Below are 22425 nucleotides of genomic sequence, written 5' to 3'. Positions count from 1 at the left end.
ACCACTGACTTACATGGATTCTTCTGATTAAACAGAATCACCTGATACTCCTAAAACACGTATTTCTCTCTCTATGCTTTTTCACATTTGTTTTCCCCCTTGACCTTACAGTGTTCTTGGCCTCCTCCTCATCAATCTTCTCTGTTTCATAGTCTTTCAGTTTCTGAGCATCTTTTACAGCCAGAGAAAATACTAACCTGTCTGGTTTCTGATCTGCTTGTTTTTATACCTTTTTTTATTTAAAAAAATGGTCACCACTTCCAAACTTTTGATTTAAAGTCCCTTAAAGATCCCTGGAGTCTTGAGTTTAAAATTTAGTTTGTACTATGAATTCCACAATATTTTACAGTCTACCATGTATCAGATCTCAAGCTAATCAATGAGGATATGAAGTCAAAGGAGATAAAATCCCTTTCTTTCAAGGAGTTTATGAGATAGACTCTCAGAGAAATCAAGGGATCTGAAGACCAACTCTCCATCCTCCTTCAGTTGAATAGATGGGGAAACCAAGAGACAGAAGGTAGATGACATTTGCTCAAGGTCAGCTAGAGACCAGGATCAAGGCTGAACTAATCATCCTCTACCTAGTGGAACAGAATTTAAATTATGAAGCCCCAAAGAGCATCTAAAAACTATTTATCCATTTAGAGCCTTAAAGGGTTTTTTGAGTTATTTATAATTTATGATTTTCTAACAGATGTCAAAACAATAGAAATTTAGTAGTGTATCAGACCTCTCTCTTTGAAAATGTGCTCATATTTCACCCTCTTCAGTAATGAATCTTAAGGCTAAATGGCTCCAGATTGCCACATGAGCACTGGACAGGAGTCCTGAGACTTAAGTCCTGGCTCTGTTAGCTCAGTGACTGTCAAAAGGGATACCATATAATCCCCAGCTAATGATCCCCACCCACCCCTGTGGACTGCCCAAAAAACACCAAAGATTCATTCTTTTCTATGGAAGAAACTTTAGATCTTTTGGCATGTCATTCACAACCCTTTGTGAGCTAGCCTCAGACAGCCATTGTACTTTATTTCCCTCAGTTACTCTGTGCACCCTCAATCCTATCAAAAGCAGATGTCTTTCTCATCTCGAGAGTTACCTTTAGGCGGACTTCACAGCTCTTGCCATTGCTCGTGCTTCACCTTGTGCTAGAAAGTCTTGGCCCAGCCTCTCCTTCCCCAAATCCTGTACCTCATGCAAGGTTCAGCTCTTTTGAGACTCATCCAGGAAAACTTCCCTGCACCTTCTTGTCAGAATCAAGCAGTCCTTCTGCTGAGCTCTGTTTGCTTGTACCTCTACTATAGAACTCGATTTATTTCTCTTTATTTATCATTAAAAGCAGCCCCTTGTCCTGGTGTAGTCAGCTTTCTCCTGACTAAGCAGAAATATTTAGAAGTTAAAATGTGAATTCTGGAATCTGATTGCTTGGGGTTAAACCCCATCTTTTTCAGTTGGCCAACAGGTTACTCAGGATTAGGCGAGTTATTTGGACTCTCTGAGTCTCAGTTTTCTCATCTGTAAAATCTGTAAAATGGTGATAATAATAATATTTCCCTGTTCGCATTATTGTGAGAGTTACCTAAGTTATCTAGGCAAAGAGTTTCACACAACACCTGGCACATAGTAATCACTCGGTAAGCATCAGCTGTCATCGCTCTCCCTGACTAGAAGGGTAATTCTGGAGGGCACCAGCCCTGCAAAGCAGAGATCTGCCTGTCTGGCCTTGTCCCTTTCTTATCTCCCTTTGCCATCTTTCTCCTGAAAGGCTCACCCTAGGCTGTGTGGGCCAAGATGAGGTGATGGCAAGCTTATCCGAGAGAGGAGCTTTTTCTCCAGAGCTCATCCCACACTGTGTGGGCTGTGTTTTTATACAACTTGCTGTAGGCCTGTATCAGGTATGAAATTTATATCATTTGACTTTCCCATGTGAGAATCTTCCCCATTCCTCTTGGCTGCTTACATTGGGTACAGGTGCTCAGTGCCTCCTCCTCCCAGTGCTCTTTGGCAGATGAGGAACCGAGGTCCAAAGATGAAAACAAGGCTGATGACTCATCTGGAGACACAGTTGGCACAGTGCCTGAGGTCTATGGTTGTTAAACTGCAAAAATGGATTAATTCTTTCTTTTAGAATTAATGGATTTCTTTTAGATTAATTAATATATTTTAGAATCAGAAGAACAAATAATATAGTAATAATACATCTATAATAAGGAATCCAGCCTCTCAATTACATTTATTTTTATAACAATGCAATTATAAATCATAATTATATATATATTTAATTCATGAAAGTCATGAAGTGACCATGGATGAAAAGAAATTTGCCCAAGATTAATAGTAGCAAATTAAAGCACAAGTTCATGTCTTATTACCCTCTATATAGAAATTTTTTTCTCTGCATTTTTAAGAAAACTGGTAGAATTTATTTTACCACAGTCATCTTCTTTCACAAATAAGAAAATGGACACCCGAGAGAGAATGTGACTTGCCTAAGTTCTTGGCAACACATAGCTAAGCTGTGTTTTCCTAACTCCCTGTTACTCTTTCACTATTTATACATTCAAACCTAGTGACCACTGATGCCAACCTCCCATTATATAGATGGAAAAATCGAGGGCCAGGAAGTTGAAGGAGCTTATATGATGTAACAAGGACCCCTACTCTTGCCTCTAAATCAGGGTGACCTCCAGTACTGAGAGGAGCATTTGAAAACTGGATACACAATTTTAGTTAGACAGCAGGAATCACTTCGAGAGATCTATTATACAACATGGTGACTATAGTTACTATTGCACACTTGAAAATTGCTAAGAGAATAGATTTTGAGTGTTCTCACCACAAAAATTCTAATAAGCATGTAAGATAATGCATACTTAATTAACTTGGTCCAGCCATTCCGTAATGTATACATATTTCATAACATCATGTTGTACAGTATTAATATACATAACTTTTGTCAGTTAAACATACAATAATACAAATTTAAAAGAAGAAGAAAAGATTGTTTGAAACCTAAAAATCCACCCAAATTAGGTTTCCTCACAAACCTTGGGCACATAAATCTTTCATTTATTTATCCATTCAGCAAGCGTTTATTGAGGTCTTATGTCCTAGCCACAATATGGAGGGTTCTATATAGTGATAGAGGCTCTATATAGTGATACAGGGTGGTGACAGACATGTACTCTGTGCTCTCATGAGGCTTACAGTCTAGCGGGGGAGAGAACCATTGGAGGTTGACCTCAGAAATGAGTCATGCTGTCAACAGTGATCATTGCCATAAAAAAAAAAAAAATTAGATCAACAACTAAACAACCAAAAACAGTATTAGGACCCCAGAAAGACTCAGGAGAAAAGAGACGCTATGCCCTCAACAACTATGTGTGTGAACTATCAAGAAACAGCCCAAGTGTCCTGTGGCTGGTACAGAAAGATGTGTGGGTCAAAGACTTACTACATCTGTGTCAGATAGCACGTGCTTATCAACATTTATATAACTGATGGTGGAGACTCATGAAGACTGAAGGTCTGCTGGAAGAAATAATACTGGTATTGGTTTTGAAGATCAGAAAAGAGAAAGGACAGGGACAATAGGGAGACATTTCCACCTGTAGGAAACAGTGTGGGCCAAAGCGAGGAAATCTTACCGGGGTCTGTCTACATATTCAGAGAGAGGTTGAGACCAATTTCCGAAAGGTGAAGTTGATATTGGCCTTTACTCCGAGGGCATCAGAGAAAGAGGTTTGTCTGTTTGAGGGAATAGTGAAAAAATAGTATTTTAAGATGATGAATCTGGTGATGCTTCACAGTCTGTATCAGGGAGCGATGAAACTTCTGGACCATGGGCCAATTAGAAGAGTTTTCCAATAATGATAATGATGATGGATTAAGCACTAGCTGTTTTTTCATACCCTTTATGGTGCATAATAGGATGCTCATTTTACCAAGTAAGAGAAGAAAAGCTCAGACCAAAATTATGACTTGCTCTAATCTCTGCTCCATGGTAGCAGAGCTGATATTTGAAATCATATCTCACACCCCAGCTTGGAAAGATAAATATCTCTCTCTCCTGTTAGTCTGTAAATTGTGGATAGAATGCTATAGTATCCTTATAACTACATATACAGCATTCATTCAGTTAGAGTCTGTTGAGCACCTACTAAGCACCACCATTATGCTAGGCAATATGTGATATATTATTTTAAACTTTAAACATATGTGCATGAACATACACACAAGCAGAGTTACACAGAGAGATAAAAATGGAGTTGACAAGATGAGCCAAGGTCTGATTATAGCAAAACTGAGAGAAAGTTATCGTATCAGGGAAGCTTCCTTTACTTCTCCAATAGTATTAATGGCTATTGATGTCTTGCTCTCTGGAGTACTGAGAAGAAAGACACCCCCCCCCCCAATATTTTTATTAGTGACATTAAATTGACATGTCCATGTGGCTCTGTAGGGACATGTAAAATATGTTTCTGAGCTTATTAGAAACAGTTCTCTCCTTCTTCAATTCTGTCTCATTTCTCTGATACTTGTCACGTGCATTTGTTTTTTCTTTCCTCACATACATCCTTCATGATGCCCATTTCTTGGATGCTTATTGTACACCAGGCACTTTGATAAGTGTTCTATGAACAGTGTCTTATTACATCCTTCCAACCAGAGCTGCTTCAAGGTCATCACAGAGCCAAAACTTAAAACAGCTGTATTCACTCCCATATTGTGCTCTTCACCACCAGACTGTCCACTGTGCTTTCACTCATGCAAACACCCTCACATGCATTTCTTTATTTCCCCTTAAATGCATGCATACATATAAACATTTTGTCAACTTAATTGGTGCTTTCTACTTGCCAATCATTGTGCTGGCCTGGAAATATGAGCAGTCAGTCATGTGTTAAAATATTGTCCAGGTGATTCAAGTATGAGATTAGTTGTGAAAGGGGATGATTAAATAACCAGTAAGAGAACTTCCAGCCCTGACTCTGCCTAATTCAATGAATGGTGAAGGGTCAGTCTTGGGGCTGCCATGCAGGATATGACAGCAGGATGAACTGACCCTTGACCATTTTCTGGCAAGTGGTATCATTGTCTCCAAGGCTTGATGAGTGAGTGGAGAGAGGAGCTTGTAGATTCTCAAGTCATTGAAATGACCGAAGGAAAGATCTCTCTTCCAAGACAGCCCCAACATCAGCCCTGCTCAGTCCACCAGGATCTGGTTTGTGCTGTGCAACTTTCAAGGATGAACAAAACTATACTGTACTTCGTTGACCCCATCCCCCGCCACTTCTTTCTTCTTGGTCTTTTTTTCTTGTCCTTCTCCACTTCCTTTCTTACGCTGATGTGCACCAATTTTAGATGCACTGATTTCATCAATAATGTGTGAAAAAAGAGAGGAATAAACATGCATCTTCATTTCAGAGAACAGTGTCAGAAAGAAAACTTTATGTGTGTATTTAACAGCACAAAAAAGGGGGGAAATAATCCCAATTCTGAAAAAGAAGGAAAGATATTTATTATTTTTTGTTTGTTTGTTTCTTTGTTTGAGACGGAGTTTCGCTCTCGTTGCCCAGGCCGGAATGCAGTGGCGCGATCTCGGCTCACTGCAACCTATGCCTCCCAGGTTCAAGCGATTCTCCTGCCTTAGCCTCCTGAGTAGCTGGGATTACAGGCATGCAATACCATGCCTGGCTAATTTTTTGTATTTTTAGTAAAGACAGGGTTTCATCATGTTGGCCAGGCTGGTCTTGAACTCCTGACCTCAGGTGATCCGCCCAGCTCAGCCTCCCAAAGTGCAGGGATTACAGGCGTGAGCCATCTTGCCTGGCCGGAAAGATATTTATTATTAATATACATTTTTGAAAAGTGTAGCTACAATGATCCCTTTCTATGCAAATGAATATTTGGATTCTCTTACTAAATCGTGGAAATGGCACTATTTATTAAGTGCTTGTTATTGTCAGTTTACATATGAGGAAACTATCAAGGAGATAGAGATTTTGCCCAAGGCTACACAGCTAACAGGGAGCAGAGCTGAGATACACAGATCAGCCTCATGCCACTGTCCATGTGTTGTAACACTTGTTTTGTTGCCAGTGGCCATGTGCCAAGTGCTGTCACATTTGTATTCTCATTAGTTCCCCCACTACAACTGTCAGAGGAAGATGTATCATGTCCATTTTACAGATGGGGAGACTAATACTGGGAAAGGTGCCCTGACTTTCCCATCCATAGCTAGTAAATGGCAAAGCCAGCATTTGAACTCAGATTTACTGGCCTGTAATCCCCCAACCTTTCTATGTCCATGCAGACTGCTTACACATGAGCAAAGGAGGAAGACTGGAGACACAAGAGCCAAAGGGAATTACTGGTGCACCTTGAGCCCTCAAGAGCAGTTTGCTGTCACAAATGCATCACATAAGTCTGTGTATTATTAAAACTTATGGGTTTCAGGAACCCTCAGGCATACTATTCTCAAGCTTGCCTCACATCTGGATGGCCTTAAATAGTTTATAAGGAAATATGCATACATTTATCTCTTTTCTCTCTCAGAAGACATCTGTGAAGTGTACAGAATAAGATTCTTCATCCTAGTGTACATGTGGGAAAACTGAGGTTCAGAGAGGTAAATTAACTTGCCTGATGTCACACAGCTAGTAAAAAGGGTGAGCAGACCCATGTAGTCAAGGTACTTTCAGGTAACAGTTCCCGGCAAGGAAAAAGAATACAGGCAGGAGAGCAGAGACAGGTGCCATCGAGGGTGCTCAGTCTACTGCTCCATGCCATCCTGAGAAGGGCAGTCTTGTCCTCCTCCTACACTTGCGTGGCCAACACATGGGAAACACCTGAGCTAACCTGACCTTGAGAATTGTTCCATGTGGTTACTTTCAATGCTCCTGCCTCTGTTGTATAAGACACAGAGATGTCCAGAACCCAGTATAACTTGGTATAATCCTCCAGTCCTGTATGTCTCCCTTTAAGCCTCCTCCTTCCTCTGAGCCTAAGGCAAATCTTTTGACCCAGGGTGGATCCAGAGGGATGAGGATGCTGAGGAGCAGTCCCCCAGGTACCCTCCTCAGTGACATCCCAGCCTTCCTCTGAATGCCTGATGGTGCTGAGTCCTCCAGGTCATTTTGGTGGGTCTCCCCCCGACTGAACCAAGTGCAGGGACCATGGGTATACTTAACCCAAATCTGTCTGTTTTAATCACTCTCCTCTGGACAGATAAAAGCTTTCCATAGGATTGCTCTCTCAAGCATTCCTCTGTGGCTTTGATACTAGCGATTAAATCATGGAAGGGAAAGCAAAACAAAATAAAACAAAAAAGGGACCAGTTCCAACCTTTAGCTTTTAATTTTTTTAGCCTCATGAAAGAAACCAGATTGTTGACCTAAATTCCCCCTTTCATCCCCTCATCCTCTCACCTCTTCTTGTATTCTCCTGGCAGATGTCCCACAGCTAGTGGGCATCCTTTAATTGAAGGGTCTGAAACTGCCTTTTACCCTGCCCCGCAATGACCTTATGTCTCCCACAGGGGGACCAAGGCTGGGATACCTGGAGTCACTGGGATCTTGGAATCACAGAATGTATATGGAAGGGACCTCTGTGGCCGGGTCTAACACTCTCATATCCTAAGGAAAGGAAGTGAGGAAGCCCAGAGTGGGGAGCTACTCACCCAGAGACCACAGCACAGCATGGCAGACCTGGACATTACAGCCTTCATGGTGGATTGAGAACACCAATCCATCATGGAAAGCATCTTGGTGGGGAGCTTTGGCTCTGGAGTGAGAGCGATGAGAGTTAGAATCGTGATTCTCCCAATCCCTCGCTGGATCCTTGGAGGGAAAATCAATTAACCTCTCTACATCTCAGTTTCCTTATCTGTCAAAAGAATACTAATAAATCCCACTTAGTCTGTGTTTAGTAAAGAGACGACTACATAGAGGCTTTCAGAAAGTGTTTGTTATTATTATCATTATTTATTTTAAAATACCACTTTTTCACAGCAGAAATGTCCTGGTAGAGTTTTTCTCCTTCTATATCTGCTCTCCCAATGACAGAAAACAAACAATAACACGAATTGCATATAAATTGCCATCCTTTGCTAATTATCTCAGCCCCTCCTCCCTGCCCCCAGACTGTGATGGCAGAAAGTCAAATGTTATCAGAGATAATTTTATGTTGACTTAAAGCTTCCCAGGAAAACATCCTAGGCAAGACCACAGGAAGAAAGCATAGCTAGAGTCCCCCTCAACTGTGGGGGAGCTTTCGAATTTGAAATTAGGAGACTCAAATTCCAGTTTTTCCTACCCCTTAGTGCTGTGGGACCTTAGGCAGGGGACCTCGCCTCTCTGACTCTCCAGTTTTCTGATCTGTAAATAGTACCTATTGTAGCAGATTATTGTGAGGATTCTAGGAGACACCTTGAGAGGGAAGTTGCTGCCCACATGCCCAACACACAGCAGGTGATTCAGAAACACAGAAACCCCACTCCCCAGTGAGGAATGTTTCCTGTATGTGATGAACACACCACCAATTTTGCTATCTTTCTAATACACCTTGCTCTACTCAAAACACCCATTGAGTAAATTGAGACATTGCATTGTAACAAGAGAAAAATTCTGAACTGGGAACAGATATTAGGAGATAAGATAGATTTTAGAAAAATTTCAGTGGGAGAGCTTAGAAAACTGGTTGAACGATGGTTTGCTAGGGCAGTCATAACAAAGGACCCCAACCTGATGGGCTTAAACAACAGAAATTTATTTTCTTAAAATTCTGGAGATCAAAAGTCCAAGATCAAGGTGTCAGCCGGGTTTGTTTCTTCCAAGACCTCTCTCTCTCTCTCTCTCTCTTTTTTTCTCTCTCTCACTGGTTTGTAGATGGTTGTCTTTTCCTTGTATCTTCACATAGTCTTTTCTCTGTATTACTTGTGTCCTAATTTTCTCCTCTTATAAGAACACCAGTCAAATTGGATTAGGATCTGCCTTATCACCTCACTTTAATTTAATTACCTTTTAAAAGACTGTATCTCCAAATACAGTTAAATTCCAAGGTACTGGGGGTTACATCTTTAACATATGAAGTTTGGTGGAACACAATTTAGTCCAACACAATGAAAAAGAAAATGAGAGGCAGCCAAGAGTGTGGGAAGAAAAATCAATAGACCTTGGAAGTTAGAGGAAACCTGAGTCAGAAACCATCAGGCAGGTAGGCCGGTAACGGAAGTCCAGATGCCGAAGGACAAGCTCAAGGAGGAACTCCAGATGGACAACTATGCCTGGACAAACTTTGGATTCTAGTGAAGTGGGGTGAGCCCAGTGGAATAGATTACTATTTAGTAATAAAGAACCATCGATTCTTAGTTAATTGTTTAGGTCCATACAGTAGAATGATAAAGACAGCAGCCTCCTGGCTTTCAATTCAATTCACCTTGCTTGTGTGGGTGCTGTAGAACTTACAGAAATCTTTCCAGAGGGGGCCATACCTTTAAACAGCCTACAACAAAACATTTGGCCTTTGGCACTTAATGTGGTGACCATGACTAAGAGCCTGGGTGTGGGAATTCTATAGACCTGGATTCTGAACTGTGTTGCTTTGGGCAACCATTTCCCTATCCTGAGCATCCGTCTACCCTGAAGAGGGAACAATGCTGATTGATTTGTTGTGAAGATTAGGCAAGATAATTAACATAGAGTAAACGATAGTAAGTTCTCAATAAAGAGTAAGATACTCTTATAGAGAAGGCAGAAATAGGGAAGTATCCCCCCTTTCTTTCTTTATTTTTAACTTTCAATAACAAACTCTACAGCGCACTTACAACATACCAGACTTCAGGTTGGATGTTGGGCATTTATAAATGAAGCAAACAGCCACATATGTGGGAAGCACAGATCTTGAATGAGTAATTACTCGGTGATGAGGTAGTTTTCGAATGGGGAGGAGTATGAGGAATATACAGGAGGAAGATATGCCTGAGTGGCATGGGGTCATCAGACAGACTTGCCTTGGGGTAATATCTACCGTGATGATCTTTAGAGAATACCCCTAATGCCCAGAGTATTCTCCCACACTCTGTACAGCCTTAGCCAAGGTTCTGAGAGACTCTTTCCATGCCTTTGAGCTTTTTTCTTTTGTGAATGTTATTCCTTTCTGGGATGAAATTGAATGCATAGATGAGAAGAAAAAGAGGCAATGAAAAAAAAGAGACATCAAGTTTCTGGGGGCCTGTGGAACCCTTTTCACATCCAGCCTAGCTGCAGGAAGATGGGGTGCATTAGAAAGATCAGCTGGCCAGGGTTCCAGCGATAGTACCTTCACAGGAGGACCAGGGCAGGCTCCTTTCCTGCTGCACCTCAGCCTCTCACTGTGTGCAGTGTGCCCAGACACACTTCTGTAGAGTGACTCTTGCACACTTTCATTGTCTAATTCTATGTGCTTATAGCATTGAGACAGACATATGCTAATTATATGTAGATTGTGTGCAAAATTGCATGTGGCCTTCCATCTTGCCACATGGGACTATATGCCCTGGGATCATCCTCTAGTCCCACACACATGGTGCTGACTTCAGACACATTTGCACCATTTTTTTTGTACTATGCCTATATCTTCATGGAGAACTGTGAGGAAGGGCAGTGTGGAAATGTGGGCGTTCTTTTGTGTCCTCCAGAGAAGAGCATTCTGTGTCCTGTATAGAGATCCTCAGGGGAGACAGAACCTAAGCATGCAAGAGTTGGGAATGACATAAGGCATCTAATTCAAATCAACACATATTTTTGAGCACCTTCTCCTTACAAGGAACCATTCTAACAGAGAACAAAAGAGCTCTTAAATTCTAGCAAGAGATCATTTTTATCCTGACCCCTTCTTTTACAGAGAAGGGAAATTAGGTTCAGCAGCATAGAGGAGGTGGTATGACTTGTCCCAGGCAAGGTTACCTGGCAAGTCAAGCCTGATCTCTGGTGCCAAACTTCTGGTTCTGAGCTGGCGATACAGGGATGCTTCCCTTTCAGACCCTAAAATAAGACTACTGTTGATTAAGTTATTTTCATATAGAAATAAAACCCCATTGCCACTATACTCCCCCAACCTTATGGAAGCTCCGTGATTTTCTTTCACTACTTATACTCCAGGTAAATATTTCCCTCTGAACTTGTGAATCTGCTGCTTCAAGGTTCTCATTTCCCTTAATGTGTTTCTTTTTGGTTCCACTGAAAACGCTCTCTTTGCCCTTCCTCTCTGCCTCCCATGGCTAAGCCACCCCTTATTTCTTAGCTCTTTGGCGGAATCTGCCTTTTCTCACTTCTTCCCCCTTCTCTCAATTGCAAACAGAGGTGGCCTGAGCCTGGGTCCCAAGCCCCGGCAAGGTTCTGAACTGAGAGCACCCTACAGATGTGTAAACATTTTACCTTGCTAACTAGGCTAGCTGCCTTCCAAAGGCAACAGGAAAACCAGGGACTGGGAGCCCCTGACAAAATAAAAACCTGCAGAGAGAGAGACAGAGAAGGAGAGGGAAAAAGGATCTTGTTTTAGATTTTAATTTTCTCGTTAGAAGGTCATTCATTTTCTTTTCATGAGTGATAGGGTTAGCTGGGAGAGACAGAAGGTGAGCTAAGAGGTGGGAAAGAGCATGAATGTCATGGCTTCAGGAACCTCTGCTCTCACTGGTTCCCATAATGGGCAGCAACAGATAGATCTGGGGCAACTCACTTCAAATCTGGAGTTGGATCTTAGGCTTTTGAAGGAGTCAGTGGGGAGGCAGCTTTTAATATGTAGTCTCATGATATCATCTAAGCTGACGGAATCTATGATTTCTAAGAAGGGTTTGCCAGTGGGTTTGAGGAGGACCGGGGCTTTTTTGAGCCTTCCTTCTTGATATATCGGGCAAAATGCCTTCAGGGTACCCTCTCTTTCTGGCCTTTGTATTTTGTTTGCTGTCATTTCCTCACTCCTTTTCATCGTCTACATTGCCCCTGAACCCTTCAGCATCTTAACAATGAACTCTCATATGGACAGCCGTTGTATGCGGAGGATGTAATATTCACTATGTCTTTTATGACAATATATTTAGAGATACAGATGAAGGAATTAAGGCTTAGAGGTGAAGCAATTTTGCCCCATTTGTACAACTAGTAACTGCTGTTGTCAAGATTCAAAGTAAATTACCGTGAGTCCAAAGATCCTGATCTTTCTACTTTACCAATAATAGATTTTATTCTCTGATTCTCCCTGTACTTTAGTTATAGAGACATAAGTTAATGCCCTTGATTCTGTTTGTCCTTAAAATCCCTACCCTTTCGCATCTCCTGCTCTATGTAGAATCATTCCCATGCCTGCTGTAGCAAGGTGCTGGACAGGTTACTGGAATGACACAGACATAACCGTTGCTCTCGAGAAGAATACAGTTTAGCAGAGAGGGGATAATGGTGAGAACACAGACAACGCCAAAACCGAAGAGCACATGTCGAGTTTCCTAAAAGTAAAAAGAGTTCAAAGAAGAGAATAATCACTATTCACAGGGCAGTCAGGAAGAACTTCTTGAAAGAGGTACCTTGCATGTTAGTCATTGGGAAGTCTAGAATAAAGAAAATCAGACTTGGACCTGGTATGTGACACAGAACCTCACTTAACCCCCTCCTTTACCAGATAGAGGATCAGAACCCAGAGGACATCAGAGGAGGCACTTGGTGCTTCATTAAGGTTGTCCTGATGGTAAGAGCAGGATGACTTTATAAGGAGACTCTGGCCATTTCCTGAAAGATGGTTGAGCAGGAAGTGGGAGGAGAGGTGTAGATTGGCATAGATGCTGGGCCAAGACTGCTGGCCATGTCAGCTGCTAACAAAGAGATTTACACCAATTCTAAGCTCCCACTGCCCACAAAGGAGTGAAGAGTGTGTGGGCCTCCTCTATTGATTTTGCTGGAAGCTCTCCATGCTCATTTGATGAGCACTAATGGCAGGTGAACTCCCAGAGTTATGGTGACCACAACAATTCTCCAGCTGAGAGCGGTCACTGTCCTTCTAAATGAACATCTTTTATTCACTCTCCTCTCCCTCTCTTTCTTCTCCCACCTGGCCTCATACATCATCTGACACTTAAAATACACTCTTAATTAGAAAGTCCTCTTCCCCATCCAACAGCTTTGTCTGTGCCAAGGACACTGGGTATATTCCAGAAAGGCTAGGAAATGGGGGTTGGTGAGCATAAAGATAATTTGATCCAGAGAGAATCCGCTAACCTACTTCCTGGGGTTCCCAGAGTAACTATAGAGATGCTTGGCTTGGAACTTCCTCAAATATCAAACTCAAATGTGTGACATGCTCCAGGTAGGTGGCATAGCCCAGATGCCTGATGACTTTGGTGAGGCAGGGAGAGTTGCTATAAAATTAGTGCCTAGGATGGTGAATCTAAGGGTCTGATGGATCTAGGATCCACTTACCAAGCAGTTGACCTTCAACCTGTCTCTCCATCTCCTTTCCATATTCTCATCAGTTAAATGAGAAACTTAATGTCACCACCTTAGGGATATTACATGGATTAAGTTAATGCATATACAGACCTTAGCACAATGTCTGGCCTGCCATAGAGGCTTAGGAGATTTTGCTCATTATTATTAAATATATATATATATACTGTCAATGACTCTGTGACTTGACAAATGCCTTCTATTCTCTGGGGCTCAGCTCTCTCACCTGTCAAACAAACGGTTTGGTAGTGGTGATCTTTGAAAACCTTTCTAGTTTAGCTCTGAAGTGTGTTTTCTTTCTTTGGGGATAAATGGCAAGATTCCTGTTAGAGAATGAAGTTCCAGCTTTTCAGCTCCTGACCCTCACTTTTATACCCCAACTTTCCTGACAATTTAATGCCATTGATCATTTAATGACTGCTAATGGCAGATGTGCACTCAAAGTTCTGGTAACTGTTGTAGGGACCTCCCTTCTAAATGAGCATCTTCTGTTCATTATCATCTCCCTCTGTTTCTCCTTTCACCGTGTATATTATCTTACACTTAAAACACCCTCTTGATTACGAAGTCCTCTTCCCCATCCAACAGCTTTGGAAAATGGTTTTCAGATTTTTATTATTATTGCTGCTGTTGTTGCATTTTCATTAGGTGAAGTACCCTTTCTTTAAACAAAAATCTTTCTTGTATGCTTCATATTCAAAACTAATAAAAGTTACACTTCGCAGGTTAAAGTTGTGATGAGAATGCCCCAAACCCAACTTATTCACTCTCTCAGCTCCTCCAGCCCTTGCCTTGCCCTCGAGGTGGTCCCAGAGGCACTGCTAGGATCCCACAGAGCAGTTGGAAAGCGATGAGTCTAGGATAACCTGATACAAATTTTATAAGAGAAAAATAAATTAACCCCCCTTCCTTTTCCATCCTTTATTTATTAATCTTTCTCTTTTGGGGCCACATAGGGCTGTATGACAAATGTTCTTATACCTCACGTGACCGAGGATGGGTCGTGGGCATTCACACCATCAGTGACCAAGGCAACAGAGACCCACGCTACTTTTTCTCCTTGAAGACAGACCGGGCTCGGCAAGTGACCACCATCAATGCCCACCGCAGCTACCTCCCAGGCCAGTGGGTATATCTAGCTGCCACCTATGATGGGCGGTTCATGAAGCTCTATGTAAATGGTGCGCAGGTGGCCACCTCTGGGGAGCAAGTGGGTGGCATATTCAGCCCACTGACCCAGAAGTGCAAAGTGCTCATGTTAGGGGGCAGTGCCCTGAATCACAACTACCGGGGCTACATCGAGCACTTCAGTCTGTGGAAGGTGGCCAGGACTCAGCGGGAGATACTGTCTGACATGGAAACCCACGGCACCCACACTGCTCTACCTCAACTCCTCCTCCAGGAGAACTGGGACAATGTGAAGCATGCCTGGTCCCCCATGAAGGATGGCAGCAGCCCCAAAGTGGAATTCAGCAATGCCCACGGCTTTCTGCTGGACACAAGTCTGGAGCCTCCTCTGTGCGGACAGACGTTGTGTGACAACACAGAGGTCATCGCCAGCTACAATCAGCTCCCGAGTTTCCGCCAGCCCAAGGTGGTGCGCTACCGCGTGGTCAACCTCTATGAAGATGATCATAAGAACCCGATGGTGACCCGTGAGCAGGTGGACTTCCAGCACCAGCAGCTGGCTGAGGCCTTCAAGCACTACAACATCTCCTGGGAGCTGAAGGTGCTGGAGGTGAGCAACTCCTCCCTTCGCCGCCGCCTCATCCTGGCCAACTGTGACATCAGCAAGATTGGGGATGAGAACTGTGACCCCGAGTGCAACCACACGCTGACCGGCCATGACGGCGGGGATTGCCGTCACCTGCGCCACCCCGCCTTCATGAAGAAGCAACAGAACGGGGTGTGTGACATGGACTGCAACTATGAACGGTTCAACTTTGATGGTGGAGAGTGCTGTGACCCTAAAATCACCGATGTCACTCAGACTTGCTTTGACCCCGACTCTCCACACAGGTAAGACCTTACCGGGCTAAAGATGCCCTGTTGAAAGTTGAACTTGATGTCCTCCATATTATAGATAAGGCACCTGAGGCCCATGGGTGATATGGGGATTTTTCTGGTTCAACCAGCAGCTTCATGATTGAGGCAACTCTTTTACTCAGGTCATCGTGGAGACCATAGGCAAACAGTTTATTACAGAAATAGGTACTGAGTGCCTACCATGAGCACTCAGTACCTATTTCTGTAGGAAGCCTGAGAGCCCTGTTTTTTCTAAGAGCCCGGAGTTCAAATTGAGTGATATGAACTGAGTACAAATAGCTGTTGTATTGCATGACATAGAGTGGGTGAGAGTTGCAGAGTCCAATATGGTAGTTCCTAGCAACATGTGCCTACTTAAATTTAAGTCAGTCAAAGTTAAATAAAACTCAAAATCCAATTCCTGAGTTGCATTAGCCACATTTCAAGTACTCTAGCCACAGGGGACTAGTGGCTACCATACTGACAAAGCAATATGAAACACTTTAATCATCACAGAAAGTTCTGGTGGACAGGCTCAAAGAGCTGAAGTCACATGGGGCTAGACAACCTGGCCCCATGGTCTCAGCTGTCTGTGACTTCCTTATTTTGTAACTTCTTAGAAGCTGTTTCTTCGTCTATAAAATGGGGGAAATAATGGTACCTGTTTTGTCAAGTTGCTCTGAGGATTGATAGAGAGGAGACATATAAAGTACACTCTCTTGTAGCACATCATTAATTCTCAATAGTATGTTTATCATTACTTGTCTAATGAAAGGTAATGTGCTGTGTTTAGGGACTGCCCTAGATGATCAAAGAGAAAAAGTTGACTTTCAGCTTGACTATATCAGGGAAGCCTTCTTGAGAGAGGTGACATTTGAGCAAGATCTTCAAGAATAGCTCTAATTTGAAGAATGTTAGACAAATCTAGAGATCTAATGAACAACAAGATCAAAACAATCGATATAATAGAACAAATCTAGAGGACTAATGTACAGCATGAGGACTATAGGAAGTAAGGTTGAACTGTATTTGGGATTCATGCTAAATAACCAGATTTTAAGTACTTTTGGTACAAAACCAAAAGAAAATGGGTGACTTAAGATAATGGATATGTTAATTTATTTCACTATATTAAACTGTTTACTATCTCTATGTTTCCCATAACATCATGTCTACCTTAAATATACACAATAAAATTTACCTGAAAAAAAGAATAGGTATATTTTTGACATCAGAGATTGGGTGGAGGAAGAAGGGAGGACACTCCAGGCAGAGGGAATTTCTCATCTACTGCTAAAAAAAAGGACAGAAAAGGGGTCCTTTGATCTAATGCCTCACTTAGCCTCTGCCATTGCTATCAACTATAACCAGTAATCCCAAAGTAGAACCCAGAGGTGAACTCAAGAGTAACCTGTATTAAATGTGGGACCTGGAGGAACGAGATTCAAGCCGGAGAGACCATCAATATCCACTTTCTTGTTTTTCCCAGATTCACACTGAACTTTTCTATTCTGTCCAACACACAGGACCCTGGACTTGCTGATGGCTCGAGCACATTTGCCGACCTCTGCAGGTTTTCTGCTGACTCTTCTCTTTATGTCTCTCTCAAAAGAGCAAGGGCCTCCTGTGCATGAACAAAATACCTATGTGCAAAAGAATGAGGATGCTGGCAGGAGAATGCCCTGCCTGGCAGCAAGTCAGAAAGCACCTCAGCTCAGCTTCCTGGCACCAGGAGGGCCCCTGGACTCTCACCTTGGCTCCAAGACATGAGCAGTCCATGTGAAGAGAAGCCTTGGTGTGTGACCAGTCTCTTCCAGATCACAGTGCATTGTCATCTCTGCTTTAACTTGGGCCTTTCCAGAACTTGGCAGGGGAATCAACACAGAGGTTAACATTCACATTTGACTGATGGGAAATCGAGGAAATTTAGAGAGTGCAGTGACTTAGCTAAGTTCATGGGTCAAGAAAATCATTAGGCTAAATCACAAGTGCAAGTCTGTGATCAGTGTGCTCCACTAAACTAGACTCCCAAGAGGTACCTCTGTGCCTGGTCAGAATGGGTGTGGGGTAGAATGGATATAATTGGATGTCATCCATTCATTTGCACATCCATTTATTTGCTCATTCATTCACTCATTCATTCATGCAACAAATGTTTATGCAGCACCTGCCAAGTGCCAGGAAGGTGGTTACCCTTAGCCCTGTTTTGCTTTGAAAATTCAAGATTCAGAAAGATGAAGGGACTTACCTAAGCTCACTCTGCTAATAAATGGATAGCTTGGATTCAAACTCAGGACGACTAGGTTCAAACCTCCCATGGAAGAAGGGTATTTTTTAATCTAAGGAACAATAAGAAGCAGAATGAAGAGACAGGTGATAGGGAGAGTGGCGCTACTAAAGTTTTGGGGAAAAAAAACTGTGTATCATTGAGACAGGATGAAGAGCAGCTGACCTTTGCAGAGCACCATGCTGTTGCTGAGGGGCCCAGGTTCCAGATACCTCATAATCAGCAGACAACACTGGCAGGTTCCAAAGGCCTCCTCTTTTCTAAGTCACGGGAATGCATGCCCAGAGTGTCTGTGAGCGACCATGTGCCAGCTGTGACCGCTTTGACCAAGGCTTGTTTGTTTGCTGGCTGGGAAAGCTGTGTGCCCTGGGTGAGGCCCACCAGGCCACGTGTCATCTCTTGATGAGGCTGGGGTTTTCTGGGTTCTGGCCGAATCAGCTCTCCTGTGTGCAGACAGAAACCTGTAGAAGGTTGCAGATAAATTTTTGCTTTGTGAATTTAAACAAAAAAGGGAGGGAGTGAGGGAAGGAGGGAGATAGGGAGGGAGAGAGGGTCATGATTACTTGGTCATGACACAAACACCTCAAGCTCTGAAGGCCTATCCTGTGGGAAAGTCACAGAATTTTTCTATATGGTTTCTAGGCCATGGCTGGGACTAGAGTGTTGCAATTACAGGAGGCAGCTTTGAGCTGAGTAATAGACGATATCATCTCCAGTCAAAATAGTTCTTTTGGGGGAGGGCTTTGTGTGTGGGTGAGTGAGCTCCCCTTCATCAGAGGCATGCAAGTCAGTACTGATAGCCATGGATAATGAGGCCATAGCTAGGTTTACAGTTCTCGTGGAGAAAGTGGCCTTGTGGTCTTGGGGTTGAGCACTGCACAGTAATACCTTATTCCATATCATATCAGAAAACCAAATATTGACTGTTTCTCTTCTCTTTAACAGGCATTTATTGGACATGTCTATCCCACCAGCCATTCTGCTCTTCACTGGGAGTGTTGCAATGAGTTGGACATGTTCCTCACCATTGAGGGGCTTCCACTTTTGTGGGAAAGTCATATAGAAACATAAGAAACTCTAATTTGTAAATTTAGTGGCACACAGTAGGACAGGAGACCTAAAAAGCAGAGATTTATTTGACTAGGAAAACAAGGCAAATCAGCTGGAGGACGCATGATTTGAGTAGGCATTTGAGAATAGGCAGCCTGCTGAGAGGTAAAGATGCAGACTGCATCAGTCAGGGTCCTAGCAGGAAACAGATGGCACATTCAAACAGAATAATTAAGGAGAGTTGAAGGAGGGGCTATTTTCAAGGAGAAGCTATTTACAATGTTGTAGGCGGGATTAAGGATAACCAACAAGGCCTCACACTATACTCTAGGGCGGACAGCCATGGAGAGCCATTTACCCCCTTGGCCTGTAGGGGCAAGAGGAGAAAGTGGTTATGGGACCCAGAGACAGGGGCTGTGTGGAGAGGGTTTCCTGGCAGCAGCTGTGGCTCTCAGCAAGGGAAGCAGCCAGCCTACAGCCACCTGACCAGAAGGGAACCAGGAGAGTAAATTCCATGTTATCATTCTTTCTGCCTGCCAGTCTCCTGCCATTGCTTCCCATTTGATGAATCCAACTGAAGTCACAAAACAAAGGAACCTGTTGATGCAAGCCATAGGTAGCCAGCCTCCCAAGGGCACAGAGCAGGGTGGGGAGTTGATCTGCATGAGCAAGCAGAGATGTCCGGAGCATAGAGACAGCCAGCCCATGAAGAGGGTAGGGCATAAGCCAGGCAGTGGAGAGGGTGAGGAGTGGTGTATAGAAGAGAGCATGGAGTTTAAGGGGTTATTATGGCTGAGATCTAGACCATGAGCAGAGAAAAGTTCAGTTTATCTCATGGAAAACTTTAATGTTAGGCTTAATCCTCTGTTCCTTTCTCCCTACATTCTTCCCACCTTCCCTTCCTTCTGTCCTTTTCTTCTCGCAATAAATATTTGTTGAATGCTATATCTGTGCCAGCCCAATCACTGCCTTCCCAGAGCTTACCACCTAATGGGTAAGACGGAGAAGTAAACACCCCACTGCAATCACTGGTGTGAAGGAAGGGTCTACAGTACCAGCCGGGAGGAGCAGTCTGTGTGAGCAGTAAATGCCTTGCTGTGACACTAGCCAGTTAGAAAAAAGACACTCCAGGTGAACTGTGGCCATTCTCTACAGTGGTAGAGAATAGCCAGGGAGGCAGGACTTCATTTGCAGCCATTAGAGATGTCTACATGCAGGTAGAATGCACTTCACACACCCTTTTATAAATGAAATGGAAAACCTGGATATTAATAAAAAGTTTCAGTGTCAGGAAATCCAGGGGCATTTGACACTGAAGACTGTAGCTACCTCATGAGAGAGGATATTGCAACAAAACAACCAAGTTCCTGTTTGGACCCTTCCAAACCATACGCCCTGGCACCCTCAAGTGAACTCACCTTTGTTCATGAATATCTACTCATACAAAATGGGATGGGTGGGAAAAAAAGACACTTTCCCTACACACTGTTGTCTCATAAGGAAACATTTCCTTTGTCTTCTCTTTATTATTATTTGGGAATGATTTCCTTTGTCTTCTTCTTCTTATTATTATTATTATTATTACTGTTTTTAATGTAACAAGGGCAATCTCCTGAGGCCAGGTTTTGTGCTTGTTGCTTTTGGACTCCAGTTAGTGTTGTTGGAAGTCTCACAAAAGAGGCTGCGGTAAGTCTTGAGGTCACCCCTGACCACTCTGCTGGCAGCTATAGCCCCCATCAGCCTCTTCCCCTGCTCTAATCAGGGCCTGCTGACTGATTTGTCCTCTCTGGGTGGGGTTTCCTACTTAATTTCTGATTTGATCTCATGGAGCATAAACTTCCTACTTTCCCCTTCCTTTTCAATCTGAATGAGGGACTCTCAGAGCTTAATGGAACAGTAGATTGGTCCAGATGGGGAGACTTTCTTGCTGCAGATGGGGAGACTAAGCCCTCAAGGAAGGGCAGACACTGATGCAAACCACCCAGTGAGAGTGGGGCTGAGCTGCGATGGAGACCCAGGATCTCACTTCCTACTCCCATGCTATTTCAACTGCTTCCTATAGACACCTTAGACACCAGCTTAAAACCTGGAAAGGGTATATTTAGCATGTTTATGTTCTTACCCATCATCCATATTCTATAAAGACACCTTAGTATACAGAGAACTGTGATAAATGCTGTAGGGGTCCAAGATATAATCTCTGTCTTCAAGGTGCTTGTATCCTGTGGTTTAATGACATTTTGTTACAGTCATTCCAGAGGAGGCAAGAGGGCAGATGACTAATTTCCCTGTAAACCGCATAGCCTATAAGGCTCCCATGAGCTCTGAGAAAGGGCAGGATCACTGTGGTTTGGAGAAGTTAGGAAAGGTTTAATGATGGAGAAGGGACGGCAATAGGCTTCTAGCATGAGCAGGCTTTGTAATAATAGAAAAGAACTGGTGGGCAGGCCAGACATGTAGTGTTAATGGGGTAAAGAAATTGAAGTGGAAAGATGTTGAGAAGATGCAAGAAAGATGTGAGTCTTGTTGGGGCTTCATGCAGGTAGATACCACAGTTTTTTCTTCAGACTGTAGACACTGAAGACTCAGGCTGAGTTAGAATGAAAGAATTCAGGTGAAATAGATTCTAGCCTGGGCTGGGCAGTTTGTTAGCTATGCAATCTTAGGCAAGCCTCTTAATCTCTCTGAGGCTCCAATTCCACATCTATGTAGAGAGAATAATAGTATCTGACTGCCTGGATCACACAGTTGCCATGAGGGTCTCATAAAATAATATCCCAGAAAGAGTTCTGGGAAGAGTTAACCAGCATGCAGATGAAAGGGAGCATTGTTATTTTTTCAGTAACTTTGTTCATTCTTTTCCAGTAATCATGTAAAAGAAATTGCTTGGAATTTTATAATCAGAATATCAGGGTTTACTTAACGTGACTAATATTCATTAAAGCAATAACAGGAGTCAGGTCTGGTGTGGTGGAAAAATTATGCGTGCTAGAGACTGACCAGGGTTTGAATCTTGGCTCTGCTCTGCACTAGCTGTCTGACCTTGGCACATTGCTCAATAAGAGTCACTGGTTTCTCATATGTAATAATTGGGTGATAACAGCTATCCTGTGGCATGTCATGACACTCAAATGGAGTCATCTGTGTGAGACACCTGGTATGATACAGTACCTGGCACGTAGTAGGTGCTGGAGAAAAGTCTCCTCCCTTCTTGCGTGCACATGTGGACACCATCTCCTGCCTGTCAGCATTGTTTTACAGAGGCTGTGTTCCTACAGGCTCATAAAAACAGGCCTGGATGAAACTGCCATTTACAAATTGAGAGCATTTGCTAAGATTATTTCATTCTTGAAATACTAACTTTTTAAAAAGGACTAGCCACAGAATTGGTATTTTTAAATAAAGACCCTATAACTTCTATCAAACTCATTGAGTTATTGAATTTACACACTGGCTTATTTTTAAAATGACCCAAATGTCTGGCATTGTTAAAGGACATATTTCTGTATAACACCATTCCAGGCAATGTTGGGATGGATCATAACGAGAGATATGCCAGACTGGTGAAGTTACTGTATGTTTCTA

General features: G+C 42.9%; 1 protein-coding gene across 1 annotated transcript in view; it reads left to right on the top strand.

Moving 5' to 3' along the window:
• The window catches only part of PAPPA (pappalysin 1), a 246711-nt gene that overhangs the window by 18241 nt on the left and 206045 nt on the right, over positions 1-22425 (top strand). The window contains exon 2 of the mRNA XM_015436678.4: positions 14435-15497. Coding sequence (XP_015292164.2) covers positions 14435-15497 — 1063 coding nt within the window. The remainder of the gene's footprint in view (positions 1-14434; positions 15498-22425) is intronic.

This window comes from Macaca fascicularis, chromosome 15 (assembly GCF_037993035.2).
Source record: "Macaca fascicularis isolate 582-1 chromosome 15, T2T-MFA8v1.1".
Lineage (NCBI taxonomy): Eukaryota > Metazoa > Chordata > Mammalia > Primates > Cercopithecidae > Macaca > Macaca fascicularis.
Note: the sequence above shows the minus strand (reverse complement) of the source record. Positions and strands in the feature narration are given on the sequence as shown.